General features: G+C 35.0%; 1 protein-coding gene across 1 annotated transcript; it reads left to right on the top strand.

Annotated features, from left to right (window-relative positions):
- Nucleotides 1-1,877: 1,877 nt before the first annotated feature.
- Nucleotides 1,878-24,427, top strand: ARL5B (ARF like GTPase 5B). The gene is made up of 6 exons (XM_082616630.1): nt 1,878-2,168; nt 14,274-14,334; nt 15,903-16,050; nt 18,528-18,611; nt 19,921-20,072; nt 22,229-24,427. Exons 1-6 carry the CDS (start codon nt 2,120-2,122, stop codon nt 22,275-22,277), a joined length of 543 nt encoding a protein of 180 aa, XP_082472756.1. The 5' UTR covers nt 1,878-2,119; the 3' UTR covers nt 22,278-24,427.
- Nucleotides 24,428-25,014: the final 587 nt, after the last annotated feature.

Here is a 25,014-nt window from a genome sequence, read left to right as displayed (position 1 = left end):
CCATGAGCCATGGGGTAGAGTGACTAAACCCACTCAGCTCACGGCCCCACCCATGAGCTTCCCTCCACCCTATCCTTAATCTTTTCCGAAAATGCTGCTAGCAAACCTTCTCATCCTTTTTCCGGTGGGAGACATTGTCTTTATTATCATGATCAGCCAATAAATCCGTCCTCTGCCCCAGAGAGAGATGCTAAATTTCTCAAAACTATTTGCTATACCAATATCCTTGAAAAGATGGTCCAGAACAAAAAGGTATCAGAAGATAATCAGAAACATGAAAAGACTCATGGAGAATTCTAAAGTCACAGTGAACATTCTATGTGTGCACTACAATGTTTCTTAATTGAGTAATAAATGGAACTCAATTCCAGCTGTAGCCAGTTCTTCGAAGTTTTATCTATAGTTTGTAATAGTTCCTTCTGAGGAATATTAGATATACGTAGTTTTTAAAATTATTTCATCCCCTAGTTGTTTGACTTTTTTTTTTCTTGAAATTAGGACTAGAAATGTCCCTTTAAGCCTCTATTTACACAAACACAAAATCATTAAATATAAATTTATATATATAATATATATAATTGGCCCATAAATATAATGGGCCAATTCATGGTCATGAATGTTAAATTAATTTTCATAGGCTTAGTACATACTTGCCTTTAGTATCAGAATGTTTAATATCAGAATGTTGAAGCACACTACCTTGCGTATAAGTCTTAAAGGGTCTTTGAACCATAACACTGGGAGGACATCATAAGTCATACACTTTTACTTGTACAGGTAATGATATTGGTGTGTTAAAAGGCCACGCTGCCAGGGTTCAAATCTACCACTTGACTTACGTCCATAGTCTTTTCAATTAATATCTCTCCTTCAACTCGTTTCAGGGGAATTTGTTAGGTTCCATCCTAGTCTGTGAAGCTTTTAAATTTGTTAGACCCTAACCACGGAAAAGAACATGGAAATGAAAGTATTATGTAGCAAATTGTCTTATATATATGCAGACTTCTTAGTTAACTGAGTAATAAATTGAATTCAATTCCAGGTGCAGCCAGTTATTCCAAGAATTTTCTGAAATTAGTTTACAATAGTTCTTACTAAAGAATATTATATATATGCATTTTTAAATTCCCTAGTTGTTCAAATTTTTTCGTTGAAATTTCAGTTTCTGTTTTGCACTTTGTAGCTTTTTCTTCTATTTTGTTGAACTGGAAAGAGCGATTCCTAGGATTCCATTTTAATTAAAGGAAGTTATTTCCAATCAACACTTCACAAAATACGTTTTCTTATTTTGTGGACCGAGGAATCCAAGAAAATACCGAGTAACAGCAAAACTGGGGGACCTTAAGTTAATCACATAGCTGAACTCTGTGGCTACTGGCATTCCATGGATCGTCTCGCAATCAATTCTATCCAGAACTAAGAATCACGGCAGAACCCCAAGCCTGCTCGCCAGCCTGAACTGGGTGATAGTTGAGAAAAAACACCCCCCACTTCTGTGCAGCAAACGGCGGCTACTCAGAGTAACTGCAGTCTGTCTCCAGGTTTAGGGGCCAGGGATGCACCTGCTAGACAGCAGAAACTCAAGAAAGGGAACCAGCAACCGCTTCTAAACAGGAGGACGAGGGAAGAAATGCTCACCCAGGGAAACTCCGCGACTCCCACGCACACCCCCACCTTCCACCCCTCTGGCAGCTCGGAGCCCGCCCACCGGAAGTAAAACTGAGGAAACGCTACTTCGAAGGAGTGGGCTGACGTAAGCGCGCCGACTTCCGGCCCCGTCCTTCCGGAGATGGGTGGTCCTGGGCTAGGGAGGGGAGGCGGAGCGGAGGCGGGGCTTGGGGCTGGTTGAGGCTCTGGTGGGTAGGTGGGTTCAGACCGAAGGGACTACGGGTCGGCGTTGGGCTCAGTGGACTCGAACAAAGGACTCTCGGGCAGGGACTCGGCACGGCGTTTTCTGACGGATAGCTGAGCGGCCGATCGCGGCTTCTCCGCCAACCAGTGCTGTCGCCGCGTGGTCCCAGTCGGCTTCTCCTTGGTTCCCCACGGCCAGCGCCGCGGTGGGGGGCCCGGCGCAGCGGCACCTGCTGCTGAGGGAACCCCGTGGCCCGCCCAGGTGCTCATGATGGGGCTGATCTTCGCTAAACTGTGGAGCCTCTTCTGTAACCAAGGTGAGAAGGATGGAGCTGCGCAACGGCTCGAATCCGAGGCAGAGGGTCTAGCCGCCGAAGGGGACAGCCGAGGGGAGACAGGTTTCTAGGTGGACACAAACGTTCTGAGACTCAGAGAAGTGACTTAGTCGAGGAGATGGGTAGAAACTCACTATTTTAGTCTGGAAGAAGGTGCAACGTGATGGTTGGGAGAAATGGAATGTCAGAAGAGGGGGCATTTGGTGTCCCTGGATCCAAACCCAGAATTTGGGGATTTTAGCGAAGGAAAGCGGAAAGCACCTAATGATACCCGGAGGCACTTGGAGGGCCTTTTCCATCTCTATTAAGCATCCTAAGTCTTGCCCCAGGATAAGTGTCCACCCAGAAAGCAATCAACTTTCTTTTTTTAATTACTAATGCTGCTTTGTTTTGCGCCCTGCTATTTAAGCCAGTGCGCCTTCACGTTCTCTGATTTCGCCTGCTTTCCAGGACTCCGGAATGAGTTGTCCTATTGAGATACACCGGTTTCTGGAAATCTTCGTCCTAAACCCTTTATTCCTTTCTTCGATGTTGGAAAACGAAATACTTTTGGTTCTATGTAGGATATCGCGTATCCGTAATTAGTCTAGAACTGGTTCTCAGACGTCTAAAAGTTGCAAGTCCAAAGGGCCAAGAAGTTGTAAAACCTGTTCTGAGTCAGAGTGAATGAGATGTGATGGCTTCTGAGCAGAGAAAATACCCAGACAAAAAGGGCCGGGAATAGGTAAAGTTTTAGGCATTCTTTTAACGGAGTGTTTTCTCAGTAACTGAAACCAGTTTTAAAACTCAAAATAGTTTCATTTTGCATTTAATACCCGGGCGTAATAAAAGCCAGTGTTTTATGATGATACCAATTTGTTACTGCTAAGGCGGTATTTTTTCTCTGGATTTAAGAAGTTATGAACAGAATGAAATGGTTTTAGTCACTTGTTCCGTAGGTCGATAAGAATACTAAAATAGTCTTTTTCAAGGTTACAAGTTAATAAAGATAGATATATGCATACGCATATACACGTATACACATGTGTATAAACGAAATAACTGCAGATAGCACTTACCAAGTGATTTCAAAGTGGCCAGAGTTTAACTCCATATAGATATTATCCATACATTTAATACATTTTTTCCGTAGTTTATATTTTCTAATCCTTGTTACATGAATTTACTATGTAAAGAAGCTTTTTAAGACATGTTTAAAAGTATAAAGATGAATAATCACCTGCTTATCTTTTCCCAGAGTTTAAGAAATAAAACATTACCAAAGTCGTTGGTCCTCCCTGTGAAACTTGTCCCATTCCCCTTTCTCTCCTCTCTGTTTTATTACTGTTGTTTATCTTTTTGTTTTTGGTGGGTTTTTTTTTTAGGCTTTCTTAATCAGACTAGAAGGGAATGAAGGATGTAGAGGGAAAATTCGGCAGATGATGAAAGACATTCATGGGCTACTCCTGTAGTCACATAATTGTTTAGTTCTCTTAAAATCCCCATTACTGTTGAGAATTTTTCTTTCCCTTTAACTTCCTTGTTGAAAATTTAGAACTACATAGTGGTTATTCTGTCATTTTATTCCCATTTATTCATGCAACTAACATTTAGTCATAGGCCATAACCCAGTCATCAGAGTTAGGCCTAGGAGACGCAAAGGTTAAAATACAGAAAAGTTACATATAACTTGCTCTCAAAGTACTCAAGAATCAGTAAATGAGACAGGTTGGGGAAAAAAAGATGCAGCATGGTAAATTATTTCACAGGTATGTGTAAAAGCATGGTGATGGTCAACAAGAAGGAAGCGATTAATTTTTTCTCAGGTGGTTCCTGGAAGACTTTACAAAAAAAGGTATACTTGGACTTTAGCAATAAGTAGGTGTTTACAAGGCATGCTATATTATTCTAGGCAGAAGGACTAATACGCAAATGGGAGAGGAATGAAATAGTTTGGTGCATTGAGGGAAGCTGAAAATAGTTTAGTTTGGCTGTATTTTAGTTTGCCTGTGGGGGAGTTAGAGGAGATGAGGTTGGAGAGGTAGCTAGGAGAACCAGATCACAGAGGGCCTTGTGTGTAGACTAAGACGTTGAACTGCAAGCCATGGGAGCCGCGCCATTAGAGTTTGGTCATGTATGTTGTTTTTAAAGCAGGGGAATAATGTGATCAGATTGATACTTTAGTCCTGTAGTTTTACTTTCTATATGTATCACCTGACAATCTCAGCATTTTCCATTTTTACCACTGTGACACATCTAATCCAGTGATACTCACATCACTCAGTCTTGGTCGCATAGTATGCCCAACGCCCCACCTCAGATCAGTTAAATCAGAATGGGGTGGAGCGCCCTGGGCATCAATGCCAAGATGACTCAAATGTACAGGCAGAGTTGACGACAGCTTATATTACCTTAAATACTCCTTTCCCTTATCTTTCTTCCAACATTTTTTCCCTGTAGTATTTTAGAGCACCAAGCATCTTCTCATAAATTTGATACCTTTCTGGGAATAAGTATACTAAAAGCATGTATCGTCTAAATAAAGCTGTTACAAACTACGTTCTTAGTCTCTGTGATTTTGTATTGCTTGATTTTAAGCTAGAAGACATTACTTCAATGCACGTATCAGTTGAAGGAAATAATTTCAAATCTGATTATCTTTTTAGACATTATTGTATATATCTTTGTGTTTGTTTATGTGTGTTGTACAGGCATACCTCAGAGATATTGTGGGTTCGGTTCCGGACTACCAAAATAAAGCGAATACTGCAATAAAGCAAGTCACACAATTTCTTTTGGTTTCCCAGTGCATATAAACGTTATGTTTAGGCTATACTGCAGTCTATTAAATGTGCAATAGCATTATGTCTAAAAAACAATGTACATAACTTAAGAATACTTTATTGCTAAAAATTGCTAACTATCATCTGATAGCACAGGGTTGCCACAAACCTTCAATTTGTAAAAAACGAAATATCTGCGAAGTGCAATAAAATGAGGTTATGCCTATATAAAATACATACGTGTATATCTATCTTTAGATTCACCTCAGAAGTTGAGCGTTCCTTTTTTTAAACTTTTTAAACTTTCATAGACCTTGGTCTTTTTCTGTCAGTTATTTCTTGTTTTATCCAGAATTAAGAATGAATGGAATATGATTTTAATTGTAGTTCATTTTCAGAACCAAAAACAATGACATTTTAACTTAATTTCATTATCTCATCATTTCTTTCTCGTTGGTGAATTTCATGGTATCATTTTGAGCACTGATATCCAATTTGTATGTCATTGTATTGTTCTTCACTTCTGATGGCTTACATCTGATGTCTCCTGTTAGTATTCTGCTCTTAATTCTGTTCTTTTTGCTAGTTTCAAACACACCAAACTTAAACTTACCACTGTCTGCTCCCTGTTTTCCAGAACCCGCTTTATTCGTACCTTCAAATGGTTCAGACTTCTGATCAAATGTCACTCCTCAGAGAGCCCTTTCCTTCCCTGACCACTCTTACCTCCCCAACATTCAGTCTCTATGTCTTAACCCTTTGTTTTTCTGAGTAATGTTTATCACTACATGTAATCATATGGTAAGTTTATTTGTTCACTTGTTGTCTGTTTCAATAGAGATAAACTCCTTGAGGCATGAACTTTGTCTTATTCGCTGTTGTATCCCCATTACAAAAGCTTTTGTTCAATTTTTTGTTTTGTTTTTCAAACATAAAAATTTTATATCGAAGTAACACATACATATTTTTTGTTTTTTTTTTGTTTTTTTGTTTGCAGTATGCGGGCCTCTCACTGCTGTGGCCTCTCCCGTTGTGGAGCACAGGCTCCGGACGCGCGGGCTCAGCGGCCATGGCTCACGGGCCCAGCCGCTCCACGGCATGTGGGATCTTCCCGGACCGGGGCACGAACCCGTGTCCCCTGCATCGGCAGGCGGACTCTCAACCACTGCGCCACCAGGGAAGCCCCATATTCTTTTTTAAAAGTTATATAATGCTAAAGTCTGAAAATGATGTGTGTTCGTCAGATCTTTTTAATCTCTTAACTTTTTTCCCAGCATATACTTCCACATTTCTGGATAATATACGTATGTGGAAATTTTAAACACTGTAATTTTTTTTTTAAGAATTGAGATATAATCAACAAATAACATTATATTTGTTATCCCAGTAGAGTATTTTGACTTAATCCACACTCTGTCTTTTCATTTTTGTGACTATAAAGTTTTGTTACTACCGAGCCACAATGTGCTATAATTATGTTTCCCTTTTTTCTACAGCTTTTTCCCCCCTAGAGTAAATAATTAAATCTCATTGCCTTAGTTTTCTTTGTACATTTGGCTAAGTCATTTCGTGCCATCCAAAAGCTCTCTGTACAGTTTACACACATCACACCTATCAGATGATTTATCCTTCCTACCCGCCCCCTCAGTATTCCATCCTGCTCCAAATTGGACCTGTTTTTCCTCTGTGCCTGCCACACAGCTGTTCTGGACTTGTCTTTGCTATCATTCTAGGAATTTCCTTTGCTTTTCTGTTTTATTAGAACTTATGTTTTTCTTGCTTTACTCTTACTTTGATGAAATACATCCTTCAGAAATTTCCTGCAAAGTTGCCCAAAGTGGTCATTTTTTTTGTGATTCCAAATATCTGAAGATAATTAGTCTGTCCTCACTTTTGATTTATAATTGGGCTGGATATAGTTAAGTTGAAAACGTTTCTTCCAGAATTTTGAAGGTACTGTCATTGTCCTCCAGCTTCCAGTGTTGTGTTAAGACCAGTATCATTCTTTTCTGATTTTTTCCCTCTCTTTGTAGTAGATATTAGAATTTTCCATTTATCCCTGGTATTTTTAAATTTGAAAGAGGTGTGCCTTGTTGTGTCTTCATTCATTGGACCTTTTCAACACAAAGTTGCACCTTTTTCCATTGTAGGAATTCTTTCCTTCCTTCATCCCTCCCTCCCTCCCTTCCTTTCTTAAATTTAGGATTTCTTCCTCTACTTTTCTGGAAATCTTGTTGGTCATATGGCACTAAATTGATTATCAATTATCCTTTTCCATTTTTCTGGCTCTTTTTGTTTGAGTTCTGGAATATTTCCTTTGTCTTCCAATCCTATTGACTATTTTCAGCTATCATAATTCTAATTTATAACTTTTTATTTGCTATTTTTTTTTATTCTTGTGGCGTTGCTTCATAATGCTATGTCTTCTAAGTATCTTAGTTGGGTTTTTTTTTTTCTGTTTCTATTTATTTTTATATTAGCCCTTCACACTGGAAGCTTTCCCCATAGATCTGTTATAAGTAATTCCATGCATGAATATACCACAGTTGTCTATTCATTTGCATCATGATGAGTTATAATATTGTGAAACTGTTAGATTGTTTTCTAAAGTGGTTATACCATTTGTATACTTTCACCAGCAACATTTGAGGCTTCGTTGCCAGTATTTTAATTTTAGCTATTCTGTTGGATGTGTACTGTTATTATCTCATTTTGGTTTTAATTTGCATTTCTGTGATGATTTTTGGGTGTTAAACACTTCTTCACATGCTAATTGGCCATTTGTATATCTTCCTTTGCAAAATGTTCAAATCCTTTGTCAGTTTTTTTTTTGGGGGGGGTGTCAAAAAAGTTATTCTTTATAATTATTTCTATATCCCGGAATTGAGTCTTTTGTCAGATATGTTTTGTGAATATACCCCCATCCCCACCCCCAGCCTGTGGCTTCCCTATTCATTTTATTAATAGCGATTTTTGCTGAGTGGAAGTTTTTGGTTTTGGTGAAGTCTTAATTTCTCTATATATTATTTTTGTTAATGGCTGTTACTTTCTGTGTCCTGTTCCTTTCATCTAGAAGCTTTAGCTTTTATGCTTAGGTCTGTGAGCTATCTCAGATTATTTTGAGGTTATGATGTGAATAGGGGTTGGGCTTCATTATTTTTTTACATGGATAGCTGCTTGTCCCAGTATAATTTACTGAAGACTTTTCTTTACCAATGAATTACTTTGGAGTCTTGTTGAAACTCAGATGATTCTTATCTCTAGACTTTCTCTTCTCTTGTAGTGACTTCATGGTAAATTTTAAAGGTGGTGTCAGTCCCATCTTTGTTTTGTTAAATCTTTTCAAAGAAAAGATTTTAATTTTCTCTATTGTTTCTGTTTTCTAATTTACTAATTCTTGTTGTTTATTTCCTTCCATCTGCTTACTTTGAGTTTGCTTTACTCCCCTCCCCCACCTTCTTAAGGGTTAGCTGGGTGTCATTGTTTTTGTTTCTTTTTCCTTTCATATATAAACAGCTGTAAATGTTCCTCTTAAGTACTGCCTTAGCTTTATTCCATAGATTTTAATATATTGTATTTCATTCAGTTGGAAACATTTAAAAAAATTTTTTTAAATTTCTTCTTTGAACTATGGCTTGTTTATGAGTATTGTTATAGTTTCCACATATTTTTCTTGATAGATTATTTTTGGTTTCAAATTTAATTCCATTGTGGTCAGAAACATGCTCTGTAAGCTTTCCTTTTTTTTCCCCCCAAATTTATTGAGACTTTCTATAGTTCATCTAAATGGTCTGTTTTGGTGCATATACCATTTGTGCTTGAAAAGAATGTGCATTCTGCATTTGTCTGCAATGTTCTATAAATGTTTATTAGGTTAAGGTGGTTGTTAATATTGTTTAGATATTTTATATCTTTATGTGTATCTCTTATAGAGAGCATATGTTGGGATCTTGTTTATTTTGTCTAGTGTGAAATTCTCTCCCTTTTAATTGGAATGTTTATCCAATTTATTAGTGTGCTTAGATTTATGGCATGGTGAAATGTTAAGGTATACTGTTTTACCATTTGTTTTCTGTTTGTCCCATCTGTGTTTGTTTTGTTACTACTCTATTCTTCCTTTCCCACTTTCTTTTGGGTTGACTGTTAATTTTTTTAAGAATTCTATTTTAATTAATTTATTGACTTTTTAAGCAATTCCTTTTCACATTATTTTTATGGTTCTTCTAGGGATTGCAACATGCGTTCTTACCTTTTTGCAGTCTACTTAGAGTTAATAATGTAACACTTGTAAAGTGTAAGAACCTTGAAACTGTATATGTAATTGCATACTCTCCTCCCTTGTCGTTTATAACCGTACAGCTTACATGTTATTTGTATTGTATCTACATATGTTATAAACTGCACAATACAGTGTTACAATTTTCACCATAGACAATCACATGTTCTTTAAAGTTTTAAGAGAGGGTAAAATTTTCTCTTATATTTACCCACATTACTATTTTTCATGTTTTGAATTTCCATCTTGTGAATTTCCTTTCAAGCTGAAGAACTCTACCATTTTTGTAGTGTGGTTTTGCAGGTAAATGAATTCTCTTAGTTTTCTTTTATCTGAAAATGTCTTTTTTTTCCCTTCATTCCTGAAATGTATTTTTGCTGAAAATAGCATCTTGGGTTGATTTTTTTTTTTTTAACTTCATAGGCCTTTAATTTCTTTATCTGTAAAATATGCAAGGTGGCCCAGGTCAGTAGTTCTGTGCATTTTTGGAGACGTGGGTTCCTCAAAGTTGCCATATAGGTAACACATTTGTTGATGAAGAAGTGGGAGAGAAGGAGTAGATCTCACGTTCTGTGGTCTCTTCTAAGCTATGATATTTTGTGATTCTATAATTAGTATAATATAAGACAGAGTTTTATATAGCTCTCCTTTTTCTTTCTTTTTGTTCTCTCCAAGAGGCAGACTGCTCCTCGTTGCTGTCCAGGCCTTCAGGACTCAGATTGTGACATCATATCCTCTGACATTTTACTACCTACCTATTGCAATAATGCAAACTTATTTTCTGTAAACGCAATATTTCCAATTTTAAGTCACCAGATTTGGCATAGGGCATTTTTATTTGTTTAGTTATATAGTTGTTTACATACTCTGTGTTCACATAGGGCTTGTTCTCATTATGTAACAGTTTTAGTGCAGGTATTATGTATCTAGAAGGTAGCAATCCCTATTTCATGATATTTGGGTGGCTATCTTATATCTCAAAATTAAAAGTTAGTCATTTTGTCATACATTTTAACAATATCCAATTTTAACATGATAAAATAAATGTTAACATATTATTTCACAGTTTATTAACACTGCCAATATTTAGTGCTTCTCTAATGCTTTTCTCATGTTAGTCTGTTTTCATTGTTTGGTATTCTGTACTAAAACTACAAATTCTGTTTGTTTGGTTTCTGTACTAAAACTACAAACTGAGTTTATAAAAAAATTTTTTTTAATTGGATAAAGGGAGAAACTTTTTTTTCTTGTTTTTTTCTTCTACTTATTTTTTTTGAAGTTCCTTTTTCATCATTTTTCTTGTTAGCCATTTAACCTGTATTTGTCTACAAACAAGTGAGCTTACTAATTTGCTTTGAAGCTTCATCCTGTAAAGGCATGTCTTCATGCCTTCCCTAAAAAAAGAAAAAGAAAAGAAAAGTAAAGCCAACTTTTAAGGAAATCCAAGAGAATAAACACCAAAGCCAAGCCAATAGAGAAACTTATGTGTAAACACTTGGTCAAAATTAAACGAAAGCTCTGTGATGGGACCTTTTCCTTCATTTGATGTAAATAAACTTGCTTTGTGTTGGGCTCTGGAGATGCATCATTAGTAACACTGGAAATACTCTTCTCATACCTTTGTTATGAGGAGAGGTGCAGCTTGGTCTCCTGGAAGAGATTTCCCATGAAATAAGATGCCCAAACTGACCATCTTGTGGTGTGCAGACACACTTTTAAAACATTTGGATTCCTTATAACTCTGATTCTTATGGTAATGCTTAACCCAAAATTATTTAGCTATCCACAAATCATCTTAAATTGTACACACCCCGTCCCCAACACACACATTCCTACCCCTAAGCATGGTCAGCCTATTACTCTAACATCATATTTTTTTTAATAATGCGATTGGTAAACATTGGGAAAAAGTAAATTTTCTATAATTACACTTGTGAAGTCCATTCTAAATAAAGAATTTAGTATTATCCATGTTATAGTTTGCCCTCTTTAAGGTTAACTGAGAAATAACTGTTTCAATCCATCAACTAAATATTTTGTTTTCATGGAGAGTAATTTGAAGAGTTGGAAGTTAAGAATATATGGCTTAGATATACATATTGAGGAGCAGTTGAAGTTGTAAAAGTATACAATTGTATAATTTTCTCCTCATAACTTTAGAAATTTCAATTTTAGTGAAATGGAAATCTCTGCTTCCTGCTCTGTAAATAAAAATGATGTTAAAACGTTTCATGTTCTTCTCAGTGGCAGCAATTCACAATGTGACCTTTGGCATAAAGCCTTTCTCACCTTAATTTGAGACTGACTTGAACCATACTGATATATTTTGAAAGTTTTTTTTTAACCTATTAGATAAATACATAATAAAACCATCTTTCCACATCTGCTTTAGTTAATTATGACAGGCAAAGGAAATTGTTTTATCAAAGCTACTCTATAGGAAATCACTCTGACAGTTACATAGCTTAGTTGATCTTTTGTGTTTCAGTACATAAAATAAGATTTATATATGGCCTGTTGATTATGCCTAACCAGAAAGACAGCAGTACAGAACAAGCACCCCTGTGTCATGTTTTTCAAGCATGAGGGCCCCCTTTTAACATCAAGTAATATGCACTACGGTGTGATCGTAGTTATGCTTTTGGTATGTATTGATGTGAACATTTGATAGAGCACTGTGATTCAATAATACCTTCAAGAAACTTTATACCTGATTAATCTAGACACCACTTGGGGACATTTAAAGCAACATATTAATTTTATTTTCAATAAAAGGAGAATATGTGTCACTTTCCATATTTTTCTCATTGTTCCTTGAACAGGTAAAAACTTTACTAACATTTGTGAACTGAATGAAGTCTTTGGTCACTGACATACTCAAGTAGCAGCTAAGTACAACAGAGGCATTTGAAAAAAGAAGGAAGAATTACAGTTGTGCATAGAGTACAAACAGCTTTTATTTTGTACTTGGTTTTTTAGTAAATGCTCTTTGAACTTGATTTTACTCTTATTGTATAGATAATGTTAAAGACATTTTTCAAAGAAAAGATTTAAAATAAACTTCTGTTTATTTCATGCTTTTAAGCACTTAGCTGTTCCTTTACTGTTACTTTTTTATATAAACTCAATTTTAACATCAGAAGATAGGTCTCAGTTTACCTGAAGGATAGATATACCTACTTCATCATAAGACAGAGTTGAAATTTTGTGTTTTGTCTTAATTCCTAAACTTGCCTATCAGTGAGAAGGACAAGTCACCTTAAAAAACCTTAAGTTAATCAAACATTTGAAACTTTAATGAAATTCATACTCTATCTACATTCAGGGTTTGTCATTCCTGACTTAGTTTAAACTGGGGACCAATCTTGCGAAATGATGCATTATTTATGAGTTTTACCATCACAGGCCTTCAGTACTGTGATCATCATTATAATACAAATGTGAAGCCAGGGGCAGGCATGTTTGAAAATGGCCCTGGTGTTCACTTGAGTTCAACAATGATGGTACTATCTGGTACTATCTTTCCATTCCCTCCTCCCAGCAGGAGTATCTGCACCCAGGTTGAGATTACCTTTATACTAGTGGCTTCCTTCTCAAGCCGCTGGGACCACGTGGTCTCCAGATCCTGGGTAGGTGGAGTTTCCAGCTGTCACCAAAATTTCACCAAAATTTAGAATGTTTGTTCTTCCACTGGTAAGAGTGCTCTCATTCTTACACTGTAAGGGACAGAAACAGGGCAACACTTCGATTGGCTTCGTTAGAAATTAGGGGATACAAATCAAAAGAGTCAGAAAGAGAGAAGGATAATGAGTCATAATAAGCAAACAAGTTTTGTTTCTTTTTTTACAAAGTAGCTCCTGCCATAGTGAAAATAGCCCCTCCAGAGGACCATGTCATTTGTCCTGCATTAATATAGACAGTGCCTACGGCATGCAGGTCATGAGAAGATAGAAAGATGGTTTGTCATATAAGAACTTGTCTGTGAACTATGGCTCCTCTTTTTGACTGATGCAATATTGATACTTTAGGAATATCAGCAGATATTTGATTAGATGTATAATCAGTATTTTGATATTCATCAGAGGTTAACAGGAGCAGCAGGGATCTGGTATGAAATGTGTCAAATTCACTACAAATCAGTTGATTATGTGCAGAGGTTCTTATGGTGACTTCCTTGCATACCCTGCTGAGTTTCCCTAGTAACTTTTTAAGCATTTTGTCCTGGGGAAGAGGAATCTTCAATATATTCCATACAGTTTAAAATCTAGAAAAGATGACCTCTGAGTTCTAAGGATGTTTCAAAATGTCTACCAAGTAACAGAATAATTAGATGGGCCTTAAAAATCCTTAGGAAAGAAATGATACTTTTAGCCCATGGCACCAGAGGAGGGAACTGAAGAGGTTTTTGTTGTATACAAAGAGTGGAAACAGTATCTGCTTAAAAGAGTTATAAAACCCAGATTGAAAAAGCCTTGAAGACTAAGTAATTGCTTATTTATCTGTAAATTAATGGAAGGAATGAAAACTGGTTGAAATTATGTGTCTTATTATTGACAGGGAAAACTCTTTAGTTTTATGTTTTCAATTGTATTTTAAAGTGAAAAGAAAAAATCTTGGTACATTTAGGTAGGAAGACATCTGGCTGTAAAAACAACTTGATAAAAAGCTAATGTGATTGGTAGGGCAAGCAGGTGTGTAAAACACTTTTTTTTTTTTACTTACATTTTAAGTCATAATATCTCGTCAAGTTTAGTATTTGGGTTTTTCCCCCCAAATTCAGCAAAAGTGACAAAGTTCTCTTGTGCCTCCCTCTTAGCCATCTCCCTCATTCTTTTATAAGAGATAGATAGAGAACGCCATAATAGATTGCCTCACTTAAGGCAAGTAGCCTTGACATCATGAAGTTCTCTTTATTTCTGGTAACTTATTCCAGGAATAAATATCCAGTGAATGATTCTCATTAGAGAGCTAACTAATAATCATTGTTGAAAGCATGTAATTGAAGTATGCAGCAGTATTAAATGCTTATGGTTTGCTTTCTTTTTGTAGAACACAAAGTAATTATAGTGGGACTGGATAACGCAGGGAAAACCACCATTCTTTATCAATTGTAAGTATGGGTGTTTATTTAAACAGTTTTTATTATTTTTGTTATTGGAGCTAATTTTGTATCATTAATAAGAATGAGATACCATTATAATATAATGGGAAAACTTAAACACATGGTTTTGTGTTTTACCAAACACAAAATTTATTAAAAAGTAAGGTAAACTGCTGTATGTTTGGTACAGTCAAAAACACTCATCTTTTCCAGCCTTGAAAGAAAAAATTAATATTAAACTAAAAATAAATGAAGCACACATTCTAGTGCTGGAAGGAAGGAATAAAGTACATTTCGCTTAGTTCTTCCCCCTCTGAAGTCCATGTAAATAGACTGATATCGATCTAGGAAGCTATTGTTACTCTCCTAATAGTTCTGGAATTCTTTAACATACCCAGACTTGTCAAATCAAAAGAAATGCAGATCGCCCCTGAAAATATTGCTTTGGTAGCTTGCGACAGGAAGAGGCTTGAGACTTTCAGAGAAATACATTAATACTTGAAGGAAATTTTTTAACAGCCACTTGTGAGACCACCTCCCATTATCCTTTCAGTGCCAATGAAATGATCCTTGTTAAACAGTGGAAATGGATCTGTGTCCCAGGCATTTAACAAATAGTTATAAAATACAGTGCTCCATTGTGTGTCTTATCTCTTCCCACCTCATCTTAAGTACATCAGCTGACAGCTCTCCAGAAATACTTCACTTAAGCAGTGCTTAATGTTTTTTTCAGCTACCCTGCTAAAAAGCCACGAACTTATGGCTTGTTGTTTCAGAGTTGAATAACTACTTGTTTTTCTTTAAAACATTCATTCATTGGCCATTATGTAATTTAATATGACACAGCCTTTGGACATTAGAAATAAACATTTCAGAAACCTGTCATTGTTGAAATAATTTTGCACACAGCTTCAAAAATACATATATTAAACCCAAGGGAGAGTTGCAGGCTTCTTCCAACATAGTACTGACATGTTATAGGCAAATAGGTATTTGTTGAATTAATTAATGTAGCTTAACCAATGAATATGATAATACATGTGATATGAGCATCAGTGTTCTAAATAAATTTTCATTTGCCCATAGACTGTAGTTTTGGTTAATAAGCATGCACTGATTTTTATGGTTGAGCTAAGTGTCTTTTCTCACATAGACAGTCTTTAAAATGATAGCCTACTATTCAGTGGTTACTACTTTGCAAGTGTTGATGACACAGTCACCTGGAAACTTGCTCTTTCAGGATGGGGGATTGGTTCTGCTCTAACCGATAACAGGGCATGGGGTTATTGGCATTTTGGCCATGAAAATGCAAACTCACACCACGCCGTTCCCTTCTATCCAGATCAAGCCTGTAGTTTATTCCATTAAAAGAACAAAAAAACTGCCTTTCTTCAGGAGTTGTTCTTTGTCTAGGTATTTGTTTGCACAAATGTTCTCCAAGGTTCTAGTTTTGTTGCTAGTGATTACCACATTGGTGCAGGTAAGGAAGGTTGATTCGTATAAAAACACAGAGATAAAACTTGCTTCAGGTTCTCAAGATTTATAAAAGAGTTTTTATGGTGTCTGTCTTTTAACAGCTTAATGAATGAAGTGGTTCATACATCTCCAACCATAGGAAGCAATGTTGAAGAAATAGTTGTGAAGAACACTCATTTTCTTATGTGGGATATTGGTGGTCAAGAGTCACTGCGATCATCCTGGAACACGTATTACTCAAACACAGAGGTATACTAAAGTTACTTCCGAATTTGAATGAAAAGAACTAAGGGGTAAACCCAGAAGACAGGCTGTACATAAGGCATAGTGACAGTTCCCTTTTAATAAGATCGTTTTTTGTAAGGAATTTGAGGTTTTCAAATAAAAGAAAAAAGGCAAGTCCGAAGAGTAATGGGAGCTATTATTAGTGGAGTGCTTACTGTTGTCAGGCTCTCTCAATTCATCCTCAGGGCAATACTATAATATCTCCATTGTTGGAGAAAGCAGACACTAAGATAAATTATATAACCTTTCCCAACTTTATAAGAGGCCCTACTTAGTTAGAGGAGGAATAAAATATTTAAAGCATAATTTAATATAGGATTTTCAAATAACATGAATTGCACATTCAAATTTTTGGTGAGATTATAATTAAAAAGCAAATGATTTGCAAGCCATCCCCCTAGCATTCTTTGTCACTTATTTTCATCATTGGAGTCAACCCAGGGCACAAATCTGGAATATCTTCTATATCTGTTTTTATTTCTTCTCAGATTTTTTTTTTAAACCGTGCAGTGCTAGTGAGAGAGGTTTATCTTCAGGAATACTAATACACAATTGCATCTATAATTTTTCTTTACAAAGAGGTACCAAACCAATTACTTTTTCTATAATGAAACCTCTTAAAAATTGAGGTTTTTTTTTTTTTTTTTTTTGAGGGGGATTGCGGAGGAGGTGGAAGTGTTGATGCAAGGAATTTTTGGTGAATAAGTTGCCTTTTAAAATAAAAAACATGTATTCCTCTAGATTTATATTGTAATAGCCTATGTGTATGTGTGTATATATTGCAGTGCAGTGTATGACTGGTCAAACCAGATGGCATATCATAGATAATCAGTAGCTGTGGCAGCACTTAATTTTTTTTCTATTTGCAGGGGAGAATAGGTTGGTAAGCTAATATTTATGGTTATAGGTTAGTTTAGTATATATTTCTACAGTAAAATAATGTTCTGAAACTAAAATGTGTTAGAGAGTGAGGGAAGAACAACATTTTAGCATAACTTGTTATTTTTTCAGAGCTCAGAATTAACCCCAAGTGTGAAAAGACCAGTTATCTTTGGTGAATAGGTCAAAGTTGGTTCTAACTGATCCCTGTATATTGATAGCATTACTAAATGGTAGTTTTTTGAAATTGTCAACACTCTAGAAGATTTCACATGGGTCCAGAAAGACGTACATTGTTAGTGACGCCATTAATATGAAATGTTCTTATAAATGATTTCTATAAGAATATCAGAAATACTACAAAGATCCTTTGGCCTTTCATGTAGCACACCAGCATGGCACATAGCATTTGCAGTCTTAGATTCCAGGTAGGGATCTTATCTATGTGGTGTTTCTCTGACCACTTTGTTCACCCTACTAATCTTGCTTCTTAAATTCTTTGCATGGAGGCATCATCCAAAAGCTGAAATGTCTCCCTTTTAATACAGCAAGTTACAGTTGTTGACTAATTTCTGACATCTTCCTCTCATTAACTTACAGAGTTACTTCCCCATATTCTGTCTATTCTGACTTTGCCATGTTTCTTATATTTATCCCCTCTATTTTCTTTCCTTTTATCCCTTTCTAAGCCCTTGTTAGTTTATATTCAGGTTACTCTAGTTGTCTCTTTCCCTAATTGTAGTCATTTGAACAATCTTGATTCTACCCTTCCTGTCTGTTTATTTTACTCACTCCTATAACCCTCAAAACCATTTAATCTCATTTCTTAACTTTTTCTTCTGCATAAAATGTTCAATTTAGGGGCCCTTTCGCACTGTATCTTCTTATTTTTCTTATCAAAGATGCTTTATTTTGAATGTGTAACACACCTTTTTTCATTTACACCATTAACAATAGCTTTCTCCTGTTCTCTTTGTGCTCTTCTTTAATTTCACCTGCATCTTCTTTAGAGCATTATTAACACCCAAGTATATATGTTTCTATTTAGCACAGTTTTCTTGCCTTTTTATTGTTGATATTTTATGTAAAAATGTCTTATTCGTTAGTTGTTTTAAAAATGTGTTTCTCTTTTTCTTTGAAACTAACTTCTTTCTAATAGGCAGGAGACTGTCTTAAATAATTATTGTTTGCTTGAATGACTACAGAGTACTTTTAAGTTTTAGTGAAAATAAATTACTGTGACTTTCTTTTTAAAAATTACTTTTTTTAACCTGCATTTTAAAAGAAATCTTAGTACATATTAGGGCGTATTATATATTCAAACATCACCTTTTCCAGCATGGTTTTTATTTGTTGAAGTTGTGAGTTATTTTTCTTATTAACATTTGGATTTTACTGCTTGATGTGATTCAGTATAATATAAACTCTTTATGATGAAAAAGCAGTGGACCATTTTATAGTGATGATGTTGTCATAATAGAAAGTACTTCTAGCACTTAGAGTAGTTTTGCAGAAAACTTCAACATCCCATTTAATTTTCTTTCTTTTTACTTGTCTTCTAGTTCATCATTCTTGTGGTTGACAGCATTGACAGGGAACGACTAGCTATTACGAAAGAAGAATTATATAGAATGTTGGCTCACGAGGTAAATTTTGAAAAGCAAACATAAAACAAATGGAGTAAGGTATCTGTACACTGGTTTACCTTTTTCACAAAGATCGATGTCCTCTGCTGTTGATTATTTCATCATTAACAAAGTTTTATATATCAAATTGATGAAAGTCATGAGGTCAAAAATTTTTAATACTTTTTCAAACTTAAGAAAACCCAACACATTAATTTGGAGACATACCATTACTGAAAATATTTTTCTAAGTTAAAACTATTTAGTCATGCCTTTAAAAGTCTGATAAATTGAGGCAAGAGAAAGGAAAATTTAAGGTTGTTTTCCTCCCTACAGTTTATAATAACTGAAAATTCTTTAGTGAATAATTTGGGATCACTTAATTCTAAATAGTTCATATATACGAAAGACTTAGATAATAAAACACATTCATGCACCCACTAGTCAACATAAGATATTAATTATCTTATGAGACCTCTTCAATCTGATTTCCTTCCCTTGTCTCTCAGAGAATCCGAAAAGAATTCCACCATCCTAAAAGTAGTGATTATTATTCCTGTGTGTATTTTTATCTTTTTACTACATTTTTATGTACTTGTCAGTTCTACAGAATATTATATTTCATGTTCATAAAACTTTATATGATGGTAGTGTGTGTGTGTGTGTGTGTGTAATCTTTTTGTAACTTGGTTTTGGAGGGTTTTTGCACAACACTGTGATTTATCCATGGTAGTATGTACAACTTTAGTTCATTCCTTTTAACAACTACATAGTATTTCACTGTAAGAAGATACTTGATCTGTTCTTCTATTAATGAACATTTAAGTTACTTCTAATGTTTTGATAGTATAAACAATTCTGCAGTGAACGTTAATCACTGAGCTTAGGTCGTACAAAGACTTTAGTAAGTATTGCCCAGCCCTGACCTTCAGTACTCTCCTTTAAATTCTGGAGAAATTCTGTAGTATTTGGCAGTGTATACTATATTTGCCTATTAGAATATTGCTTGTATAGTTTTAAGTCATTATTTCAGATTCAGGTTTATTTTACTTTTAGTTTGACCCATTTGGCCCAATAGTAGAAAAATAATTTTTAATATCTAGTTTATATTAATCTGTCTTTGTTAGAGTAAATCATTAAATCATGGTTATTTGAGGTCATTTATTTTTATTTCAACAAAATTTTTATATTACATAGTAGTGCCTGATTATTTTAAAGTAGAAAGATTTCATTGTAATTGTTCAGTAGGGCATATTTTATCCTCCTGCTTCATTACTTTAATTTGAATTGTGATATTTCACATATTAGAAATATTTCACGTTGATTGCAGGATTTACGGAAAGCTGCAGTCCTTATCTTCGCCAATAAACAGGATATGAAAGGGTGTATGACAGCAGCTGAAATCTCTAAATACCTCACCCTCAGTTCAATTAAGGATCATCCATGGCACATTCAGTCCTGCTGTGCTTTAACAGGAGAAGGGTAAGTACTCATCAGTGTGAGCGGAGGTATGACTTCTTTCAAATTTCTTGCAACTTTTTTCGGCCAACTTTCTTTCTTCTTTGAATCCTGTTCCATTTTTGTTTTTAAAGATAGTTTTTATATTGTGTCTCAGGTTTACAAGGTTGGAATAATTTTAGTCAATTACTATTGTTAAATTACAATTTAACAAAGTTACTGACAAATTTTTTGTAACGTTTAATGTAAATGGAATGTTTCACCAAAAAAGGGCAAGAACAAACTTTTGAATTAAGTTTTCACAGTCTAGATTTTCAGTTGTTGTTCATTTCTTGCTTTTATCATTCACTAACTGGGAAAAAACTGTAATGTCACCTGAATGAAAGAGGAAGCTTCAAAAAATTTCACGTTTTCTGCAAGGGCTTAATTAAGCCTAAACTCCCAGCTTTCCACAAGAGTGTGTTTTCTTTATTATCAGGAGTCATTTTGGGAGGCATGCTTCTAAACAACAAACATTTAAGATAAATGCCATTCTAATGTATTCCTCCTTTCCTAAGAATTTGAGTTTGGACATAGAAGGCCAAGGAGAACCCAGTGTGTTATATACGGTTTACCCAGTTTATGTCTAGGAACTTATTTATCTTCAAATCAAACTGACCTTCTCATTATTTCTCATACTAGAAATAGCTTGTAATATAATAGCTGTATATTGACTTTTTTGACCTGTACTTTTAAGACTAGGCCATAAGCACTCCATTCTTTAGCATTTAGGAGAGTAGGGTGAAATTCCTGCCGTCTTTCTATAGTGGTTTCAGTTTAGTTAATCTTTTTTTTTCATAAATAAGCATTTATTTATTAATAAATCTTAATATTAAACATAAATATTCAGTGCTAGCGCTGGGTTCTGGGATCATCAAGATGAATAAGATCTCATCTGTATTCACAGTCTGATGGTTCAAAAAAGGGAAACATTACAATAGCCAAGACACGGAAACAACCTAAATGTCCATCGACAGATGCATGGACAAAGAAGATGTGGTACATAGTACTCAGCCATTAAAAAGAATGGAATAGTACTCAGCCATTAAAAAGAATGAAATAATGCCCTTTGTAGCAACATGGATGGACCTAGAGATTATCATACTAAGAGAAGTCAGACAGAGAAAGACAAATATCATATGATATCACTAATATGTGGAATCTAAAATACAATACAAATCAACATATCTACAAAACAAAAATAGACTCACAGATATAGAGAACAGACTTGTGGCTGCCAAGGTGGGGGGGAGGGAGGGAATGAGAGTTTGGGGTTAGCAGAGGCAAACTAATATATATAGGATGGATATATATAGGATGGATAAACGACAAGGTCCTACTGTATAGCACAGGGAACTATTATATATTCAATATTCTGTGACAGACCATGGTGGAAAAGAATATGAAAAAAATTATATATATGTATATATCTGGGTCACTTTGCTGTACGGAAGAAAGTAACACAACATTGTAAATCAACTATACTTCAGTAAAATTAAAATCTAAAAAAAAGGGGAATCAGGCCAGACAGAGAAGTGTCGTTGTAAAAATGTATACTGCGTCCAAATCCTGGTGCCTCCATCTTCTGGCCGTGGAATGGCTGTAGCTCTTTGCACAAGTTTCCAAGGAGGAGGAGCAGGGAGGCAGCATCACATCAGGATCAGCAGAGGCCTGATCTGGGCAAGGTGGCTGCAGCGTGGGAGACCTCCGGCTGGTCATTCAGCCACGCGGCCACCATTTTCTCCCGCATCCATTCACCAAGCCACCAAGCACGCAGTGCGACATCCGGGCACACCTCGCCAGTGGGAGCAGAGACCCCCGAACCCCGCGCCCCCAGTTTAGTTAATCTTAAGGTGGGGGCGGGATAGTTATAGTCTTAATGGCAAAACCCCCAAAGCTGTATCTTCAAGATGAGACTAAAGCAGTTTCCCACAATTCTCAACTGATTAGTATCATTTTGTTTGTATAATCTTACACTTAGAAAGTCTACTTATTATAGTGTTACCTGAATGTTGGCAGTTAAATGTATGAATAATTATTGTAGTACCGACTTCTGCGTAAGACTTAAAAATAATAAGTATACTTTCAATTTTTAAGTATAAAGTTTTTCATTTTGAAAATACTTTTGTCTTTTGTTTCAGGTTATGCCAAGGTCTAGAGTGGATGACCTCCCGGATTGGTGTGAGATAACTTTTTGCTCGAAAGAGACTCTCTATTTATTCTGTGACATGAACATTTTTCCTAGTACCTTTGGCTGCTAAGGCAGCAGCATGTTTTAATTTATAACAACACAAACCTCTATGAGCAACACTTGAATCAAGTGCAGCTGAACTGGAACATAAAAGATTCTTTCTTAACTTTTTTTTTAATGCACTAATCTTCAGTTGGATGAACATAATGTATAACTATTTTCAGCAACAGAATTCTTCTGACTGCTTATTCTAATTATTCAACGACTGCCTTGTAAGAAATGTTTATCATATGTTTAATGTTTTCTGAAGTATTGTAATAACTTTAATGACCAGTTTCTTTCATTTCTTGACTGCCCCCTCCCCCCACCAGATAATTACTGGCTTGACAGAGCAGTAGTGGAAATTATCAGGTACTGTTTGCAAACTTACCCAGCACTAAATATTTGCTCCCTCTGTAAACTACTTATCTTTTGGACAGAACTTATTGTAAATGAGAAAGAAATATGCCTAGAAGATATATATTTAAGGGGGAGGATGAAACATCATGAGAACTGCCTTTAAATGAGTTAATTTCCCCCACATTATTGCAAGTCATGGAATAATTTTAAGGTCCATTAGCATGGAAATTAAGTAGGCTATTTATCTAAAAGAATTAAGTTCACTTTTCTGCCTGTAGCACAGGATTAGTTTTGGTTAAAAACCAATCAAAATAAAATATTTATTTCAAAGCCCAACTTTGATAGTAAATATTTTGAATAAATCTGGTATTTTTAAGAATGTCACATTATTCAATGCATATATAACAATTGGAAGTTACTAAAGCATACCAGCAATAAAATTAAAACAAGACACTTGGAATATATTTTACTATCAATTACAAACAACTTTATTATCAGCAAAAATTTCAACTATTCAGTTTGCAAGGGGCACCACATCTGCTTTGGGCAATAGCTAAAGCAGCAATACAAACAGTTCATTTTATTTCTTAGAATTTGAAATTGTGTCTATTACAGCATTTCTACCACCAGCAGTATATTACTTAAAAAACCATATGGCTTTCCTTGAATTCGTTTGAGGTTGTAGTGTAATAGGCTTGAAACAACTGACATTTGTATAATTATGCCTCATGTTCTAAAATCTTTTGCTGGATAATAGGAAACTGCTGAATTTAATCATGGCTTTTAAAATATTGCTATGAGACTCAAGTTTAATACACTAACAACTTAAAAAATTTTTAAAGAGTTAAAAACTCATAATCTAGCAAAAGTATACTTATTGGATAGCATTAAAACATTTTCAAGGCAGTCGTCTAATATGAACAATAATCTAAATAGTGCATACCTTAAGAGGGAGGACAGGTATTGTAATTTTGATCCTCTTTATTTCAAATGTGTGATTTTGCTATTATGAAAGGGATAAAACACATACATAGAGAATAATACTTTATTTTTGCAGTATTTTTCTTTCATCTGGGTCAAAAATAGGATTCAGTGTTCATAAGAACATCAGTACCTGTTCAAAAGTGATACTTTAATTTTAATATTTTTTGTCGTAAGTTGGTTTAAATTTTGCTGTTTTCAGTTATACTTGATTTATTATATTTAGTCTAATTAATTTAGTTGAATGTGGTAGCATTTTTCTGATTTCTGTTTAGTGGTAGCACACCCTGGAACTGGAAGTGACCAGAGGAAAGCTTTCTGGGCTTTGGGAAGCAGTTGTTCATTAACCTTGTTCTGAACCTTTTTCTTAGTGATTCTATACCAGGTAGAGGATAAATTTTGTTTTTAATATAATGCATAATCAAGAACATGAGAGAAAAGCAGACATTCAATATGGATGCTTTGTGGTGTGTATGTGGTGGTGGGGCAGGAGAAATTATGATAGCACACTTTGCCAGAATTTCTATCTTGGTTGTATAGTTTAGCCATGAATACTGAGGATAATTCTCTGAATTCTGTCCTGAGAAAAATCATATTTAATATTCCTGTATTTGTTGTTATTATGAAATCTTTCTTGTATCTAATAAGATTGGCTGGCTCCATTTTCTTCTGTCAAATTATATGGTTATTTTTTTATATTACCGCATCAGCATTATATTGAAAGTGTTAATAGTTGATTGTATTTTGTCAAACTATTAGTATAAACTCAAGTTTTCAATTTGATTTTTAAAATACAATTTGTTTTATTTTCTAAATCCTTTTTGAAAAACAGTTTGTTGTTTTTGGATTAGAAATAATTTATGTTAGCTGTGTGTTGAAGATTAAATCAACATCCAACTAAGTTTTGTGCCAACGATTGGGAAAGTTCAATTAGAAAATTCATGTTAAGACTTTTAAAAAGTATTTTATAGGTTCTCATTAGATATTTCCTCTTACAGTAATATGAAAACTGATTACCCTTTACTCCAAGAGAATGTTTTGACTCAAGCATGTATCTAACAATAAAGCATTGATTCTGACATTTATTGAAAATCAACCAACTATAAGATATTGTCTGATGAAAAATGTAAATTTGTGATTAGTGCCTTTATTCATATTTTGAGATAAGTTCTCAATTTTGTATTATACCTGTTCTTTAGAAGTCATATTAGCAGGTAATTAATTTAACAATGAAATAGTTCAGCTTTCACCCTCCCCAATCAATCCCTCAATTGCCTAGCTAAGTTTCTAATAAGTGGTGGAAAGCAGGGGATCCACCCATGTTACTTTCGAGAGATTATTCTACATTTTGTTTTT

The sequence above is a fragment of the Mesoplodon mirus genome (assembly GCF_964341445.2).
Source record: "Mesoplodon mirus genome assembly, chromosome: 4".
NCBI classification, from domain to species: domain Eukaryota; kingdom Metazoa; phylum Chordata; class Mammalia; order Artiodactyla; family Ziphiidae; genus Mesoplodon; species Mesoplodon mirus.
Note: the sequence above shows the minus strand (reverse complement) of the source record. Positions and strands in the feature narration are given on the sequence as shown.